This window comes from Capsella rubella, unplaced genomic scaffold, assembly GCF_000375325.1.
Source record: "Capsella rubella cultivar Monte Gargano unplaced genomic scaffold, Caprub1_0 scaffold_5, whole genome shotgun sequence".
Classification (NCBI taxonomy): Eukaryota; Viridiplantae; Streptophyta; class Magnoliopsida; order Brassicales; family Brassicaceae; genus Capsella; species Capsella rubella.
This window is the reverse complement of record NW_006238919.1, coordinates 2,345,311-2,352,260: the sequence shown is the minus strand read 5'-3', so window position 1 is coordinate 2,352,260 and position 6,950 is coordinate 2,345,311. Positions and strand designations below refer to the sequence as shown.

The window sequence follows — 6,950 nt, the reverse complement described above, 5'->3', positions numbered from 1 at the left end:
TTTAAAAAATGTTAATATAGATTGATTTGGTTGGTCAAGTTAAAAATTAAAATAGTTTAAAAAGTCAACTACATTGAATATTCCATACTAAGAAAACATAGAATGGTTTCTATTAAAACAATATTAAAATACTCAATGTTTAAAATTTCGATCAAGATCTTTATAAAATATTTGAAATTAAGAAAATCTTGCCAATTAAGCTAAATTTTAGGCATTGTATCTTACAAATAAAGTTAAATATCAAACGTAATAATTATCTTTCCTTTAATATTGAAAACCAATTTTTTTTTTTAGCAACTGAAAAATGAACGATGGAGATTAAATCTCTAAACCCGATTAGCATATCCGTTTAGTTAGTTAGATCCGCGTGTTAACCCAGTTAGAAATGATAATTATTTCATTTTGAAACTATAGTGTAAATTCATTGTGTACTTCAGCTTTAATAGTATAGATGATTAACCATATAATCAACATACGACAACAATGATTTAAGACAACTATAATCAAGTAACTAACGGTATAAGTAGGATCGGTTTGGGTATCAAGGTTAGGAAATAATATTACTTGGATTTAAGTTAATTATCCAGATCTGGTTTCTGATTCTGATATTTACGGTGATAAGATTTCTTTTATAACAAAGTTACAATAAATTTATGGGGGAATTTCAAAAATACCCTTTTCATATATCTCTTTCTAAAAATACCCCATTTTCAAACTTTATCAAAAAACCCACTAAAAATGTTAAAATTTATCCAAATATGTGTGTAAACTTATAAATATATACACAAATTACCTTTATATGTGTCTAAAACTTTATACACCTTTCATAAATAGCGTAAAAATAAATTATAAAAACCTTATAAAAACCTTATAAAAACTGTATAAACCCTTTTAAAAACCTTTTAAAAACCTTATAAAACTTATAAAAACGATTTAAAACTATTTAAAACATTTTAAAATATTTGTATCGAATCTCTCAGTAGTAGTTATTATATAGAAGTACCTTATAAACTATATAAAACTTTATAATTTTTTATATTTAAAAGGGGTATTTTTGAAAATGGATAGATAAAAGGGGTATTTTTAAAAAGAGGTACACCAAAAGGGCTATTTCTCAAAAATTCTCTAAATTTAATGTCTTTTGATGAAACTAGGTAATGTCCCGCGCATATGCGCGGGTTGTTGTATATTAAATTAATTAATTTTAATTTATTTACTACTTATAAAAAATAGAACAAATAAATTTCAATGCTTATGACATTTTTACACTTTATTTATTTAAATCATACAATATAAACATACATCTATATCTCTTGAATTTATTCGTTGATTAATTGTTCAATTTTGATAGTAATTTTCTTCAGTACTTTTGAGTATTTTTTTTGATTAAAACAAATAATGTTGTTAATGATAAAAATAGAAATGATTTTGAGAGAATTTATCCCTTCGTCAAACTTTATTATACATATGTATTATACATTTAACAGTATAAGAAAACAATGAAGAAATTAAAAAGTACATAAAACAAAGAAGAAATAGAATTGAAAACAAAATTTTAAACCAAATATATAATCAAGCTCTTACAATGATATCTTAATTGAGCTTTCAACCCATGAAAGAACATTAAAAAATAAAACAAAGAAAATATTGAGGGTGTCAAATATGGTAGAGGAGGATGTAAGAATGGGTATTTATAGGATAAAATATGATGTAATTTATATTTCTAAAATAATTAAATTAGAGGAGTTATAATTATAATTTACAGTGTGTTAATTGAAATTGAATGGAGGAAACAAATAGTCAATTCACAAATTATATAATTTCAGTTACAATTTAGTAGTAAAGTGTGGATTTCAAGTATGAATTAAAGTATATGATTAAATGTGTTAGATATTTGGTTTAATTAGAAATAAATATATGATTTTTTTTTTTTGTTGTCAAAAAAAAAAAATATAAATAAATATTATAATTAAAAAATAAATGCTAAATGGACCAATAAGGAGAGGGTGAAACCTTTAAAATTCCCAAAAAATAATTTTATTTTTAAACTCTTTTTATATTCCTCTTAATTTAAATTATATCTCTAGGTTTTTTTTTTTTTTGGTCAAAAGTTATATCTCTAGGTTTAGTTATATTTTTTCATCCATTTAGTATATATAATAGATAAAAAACCGAATATCAAATTGTTTTTAGATAGGAAATCAAGTATAAAATTCAAATTTAACAAAAATTATAATGTTCTTTAAACTATTAAATGTTGAATCACAAACTAAATATAAGGATCATTATTACATACTTTTGAAATTAAAATAAATATACATGAATATGTGAGAAAGAAACAAACATCCAAAGTAAAATATCTAAGATGGTTTCTTTAGCTTGATTTTCTTATTGTGCAATGTTCAGAATTCAATATTTTTTATTTCCATCAATAAAATACATATAAACAAAAAATAAATAAAATTGAAAACAAAAGTTTAAACCAAATATTTAATCAAACTCTTACAATGACATCTTAATTGATTTTTCACCCCATGCAAGAACTTTTTTTTTTAAAACAAAGAAAATAATGAAGATATAAGATATGGTAGAGGAGGATGTGAGAATGGCTATTTATAGGATATGAAATGATGTAAGTTACATTTTTAAATTAATTAAAATAGAGGAGTCATAATTATAATTTATAGTGTGTTTAATTGAAATTCAATAAAAAAAAAACCAATAGTCTTTGAAATTTTATAATTTTCAGTTATAGTTTAGTAGTAAAGTGTGGATTTAAAGTATGAATTAATGTATATGATTAAATATGTTTTTTGGTAAATAAATATTAAATTTTAAAAAAATATATATATCAAATGGAGCAATAAAGAGAGAGTGAAGCCTTACTTTTATATATATACTAGTCGGTTGCCCGCGCTACGCGCGGGAGTTTATTATGTTGTTTATAAGTAATTGGTTCGTATTTTATTTTCTACTTATTTTTTTCACTATAGCATACTTTATTTTTTAAAACTTAAATTATACTAGTGATGGACCCGCACATACGTGCGAGGTTATTTTTACAAAATTACGATTTTCTAAGTAGATGCAATTTTGGTAAAATTTTGTTATATGAGTTTATTTGATAAACTATATATAGACATACAATTGTAAAATCTATATATTATATTACATAATACAATTTTAAAATTATTTAAATAAAAATGATAAGTTATATTACGTGTTTATTTTTTAAACTAATCAAAACATTTCTAACTGTTTGCTTAGATATGTTAAATCAGATTTGAGTTTGTTTTTAGTTTGAATTGTTTTATGTGTAGTTTAGAATGAAAAACCTGTCATGTCTCTTTCCGTCTCGTCCTGACCCGTCACGTCCCACCCCGCCCTTTCCCGTCCCGTCTTCTATCTGTCATAAAATTTATGTCCCATAATCGTTTATTTTTAAAACATAATCATTTGCCAATGTTTATTATAAAAAACTTGGTAAAAGATTTAGACTGGATACTCGTATTCCTCGTTTAAATATTTATTTTTATCAAACTAATAAAAATCTAATTATCAATCTAAGTCACATGCTCCCACCATTTTCATACACAAGGCACTGTCTCTAATCCTAGCATATACAATCCTTGTTCGATTTTAAATTTTATTGATCTTTCAGTTTCATCTTTATTTCTCGTTACTTTGTTCAATTCAAAGATTCATGTTTTAGCCTTTCTGTTTTTTAAAGATTTAGGTATTTCTATTTTCTTTTAATACATGGATTTATTGTAGTTTTGTTATCCGAATTATACGTTATCTTCTTGTACCCGTCATTTCATGTCTAAATATTTGAAATAAATAGGAAAGTGGAAATTAAATTTAGCAATTTAAATTACATGTCCCCGTATCGTACTCGTAGTTTTATACTTGAAAGTTGAAAGTGAATTTAACTTTATGACCGTGTCTCATAACAAATATGTCTAATCATATTTTGTTTTTTTTACGAGAAATAATTCAGATAATGTTTGTTTTCGAATTATATGTTCGCGTCTCGTATCCATTCCTATAAGTTTATATTTTCTTAAAATAAATAAAACCAATTACATGTAACTAAATATAATTTTAATATATGTAAAATTTCATATAATCGTCCAAAAGTAGAGATTTATACGTCCCAAAATTGAATTTTGTTCAATATTTTGAGATTTTGAGAATTAAATATAACTACCAATTTTTTTTATTTCAACCGGTTATCCAAAAATTATATATTATATTTTTCAAGGATAGTTTAAAATTGTACGTATATGTGAGATAATGTTTGTAGATATTTATTTATTATATCATTTATATCATACCAATTTGACATTTTATTTGTTTTCAATTAGATTAAATCATAAAAATATAATCAATTTATTATTTAAAAATCGGTAATAAGTCGTTAAAATCATTTATCCAAAGAACTGTTATGAATGATTTAGTGGATGCCCATTATAGGCCCATTAGTTTATTCACCATATTTGTATCCCTATATATACCCTCTGGTTATCAATAGAATACACATAGATTTTACCCCTTCAATCTCTTTCTTAACACGTTATCAGCACGCTCTAACCCTAGCCGTCTAAAAAAAAAAAAAAACAAAAAAAAACAAAAAAAACCCTAGCCTCCGTTTTGTTGCGCCGTTTCCGACGTTCTTCATCACCAACATCACCAACTTCTACTTTTCAATTTCCTCCATCGGTAAACACAACAAAATCTATTTAATGTTTATTTAAATCATAGGTTCATCTCATATCATCGTTTGTGTGATCTATTATAATTATAAATAGTTATGTTGGTATTTGCTCGTTTATGGTTTTTGGTCAACTATCACTGCTCGATTATGGTCTTTGCTCGGTTATAAGTAGTAATAATCAGTGCTTTGTTATAATATTGTTCATAATAAGTCATTGATGCTTTGTTATAATAAAACGTTTAATATTTTAATAGATCTATAAGTTGGTGTTGTCTAAAACGTTTAGTATTCTAATAGATCTATAAGTCTATGTTTTGTTATAATATTACTTTTAATAGCTCTATAAGTTGGTGTTGTCTAATACGTTGAATATAATTTTATCCTGATATGCTTGGGTTTATATTATTTTGTCTTTGAAGCCTCGCACTATTTAATTCAATTATTGTAAGACTAAATTATTAAAACGTTTTTGGTATTGTTTCTTAAATAGAATAAGTAAAATTGTTTTGTTGAGAATTTGATATATTTTAGTACCAACATGTTTCATGCAATCGTATCGTGAAGTATAATAATGAGTCCTTTATTTTTATTTATAAATAGCAAAATACTAGAATGCATTTGTGCACATACAATCATATGTTAATAACACTCGTTATATATTTTTGAATTGATTTTTAATTGGTGTTATTTATGTGTAGTTACCATGTTGAAACTCTCAAGCCTTGATTTTGCTGCCCTTAATCTCTCTGGAGCTAACTATTTGGCTTGGGCACTAGATGCCAAGTTTTGGTTGAAATCCAAAGGGCTAGGTGATACGATCACCCAAGGAAACAATAGAAGTGAGCAACACAAGGCACAAGCAATGACATTGCTTCGCCACCACCTCCACGAGAGTCTTAAGAATGAGTATTTGACCGTGGAAGATCCAGTCGTTCTTTGGAGCGATCTGAAAGAAAGGTATGAACACCAGAAAACGGTGATTCTACCAAGAGCCCGGTATGATTGGGTGCAGTTAAGGCTTCAAGACTATAAGTCTGTAAGTGAGTACAACTCCGCCTTGCATCTAATAGCCTCTAAATTGGCACTATGTGGTGAAAAGGTCACGGAAGAGGATAAGTTAGAGAAGACTTTCTCTACCTTCCATGCCAATAATGTGTTATTACAAACACAATACCGTGAGAAAGGGTTTACGAGGTATTCCCAATTAATTTCATGCCTTCTTGTGGCTGAAGAGCAAAACCAGTTGCTGCTGAAAAATCACGGTTTGCGTCCAACCGGATCTGCCCCGCTCCCCGAAGCGAACACGGCATCATTCGGTAGGAAAGAGCATAACAGTGCCAATAACTATGGTCGTGGACGTGGATATCAACGTGGTCGCGGTCGCGGCCGTGGTCGTCGACACGAGTATGGTCGAGGCCGAGGAGTATCTTTTAAGAACTCTTCTAAGAAGTGGACTGGTAACAAACAAGAGAAATCTCCAAGTGTTTGTCATCGATGTGGAGGAGATGACCATTGGGCTAAGAGATGCCGGACACCAAAACACCTTGTTGATCTTTATCAACAATCCCTAAAGCAAAAGGGCAAGAAGGTGGAAGCAAACTTGGTGTTTGAAGATGGCGAAGAGGATTTTGGTCATGATGGTGTTACTCACATGGAAACTTCTGACTTCCTTGAGGAGTAGAAGTGATTTTTAGTTTCTCATGGATTTAAGTTATAAGTTATGTTTCCTTTTCTGGTTTTTGGATTTTATTTTATTCTAAAGTTGTTGAGTTTTAGACATTTTTTTTTTATGGAAACAAGTTTGATTATTTGGTTTAATAGATTATTGGTTTAAGTTGGTTCATTGAGGTACCCATGACTTCGTATGAATTTCTCATGCATGCATGCTTAAGTATGTTTGATCTATGGTTTACGTTTGGTATAATTGTTGGTTGGAGTCATGCTTCGTAATGCCTCTTTAAATTTTAATAATCATTTCTTATTTATTTTATGTAGCATGTAATATATTATTCACTTAAATAAAAAATAGAAATAAATAAATAAATAATTTTCATGTAAATTATAATTTCTGTTTGCTCTATCGCCTAATTATAAACTATAGTCAATCATGTCAAATTCATTTGTGGTAAATTGTTATGTGACACCTTATTTATATATATGCGTTTTTAATAAGAAATATATGCAAGCATTTACTTGATTTTGTTGTGATAGTCGTATTATTTTGCCTCGATCT

General features: G+C 27.3%; 1 protein-coding gene across 1 annotated transcript; it reads left to right on the top strand.

The window, feature by feature from the left end:
- Window positions 1–4,583: 4,583 nt before the first annotated feature.
- LOC111830709 lies at window positions 4,584–6,492 on the top strand. The gene is made up of 2 exons (XM_023783375.1): window positions 4,584–4,722; window positions 5,416–6,492. The coding sequence occupies exon 2, from the start codon at window positions 5,421–5,423 to the stop codon at window positions 6,396–6,398; it is 978 nt and encodes a 325-aa protein (XP_023639143.1). The 5' UTR covers window positions 4,584–4,722; window positions 5,416–5,420; the 3' UTR covers window positions 6,399–6,492.
- Window positions 6,493–6,950: the final 458 nt, after the last annotated feature.

Coding starts and splice junctions, on each gene's coding strand:
- LOC111830709 (XM_023783375.1), top strand. CDS start 5,421: ATGTTGAAACTCTCAAGCCTTGATTTTGCTGCCCTTAATCTCTCTGGA.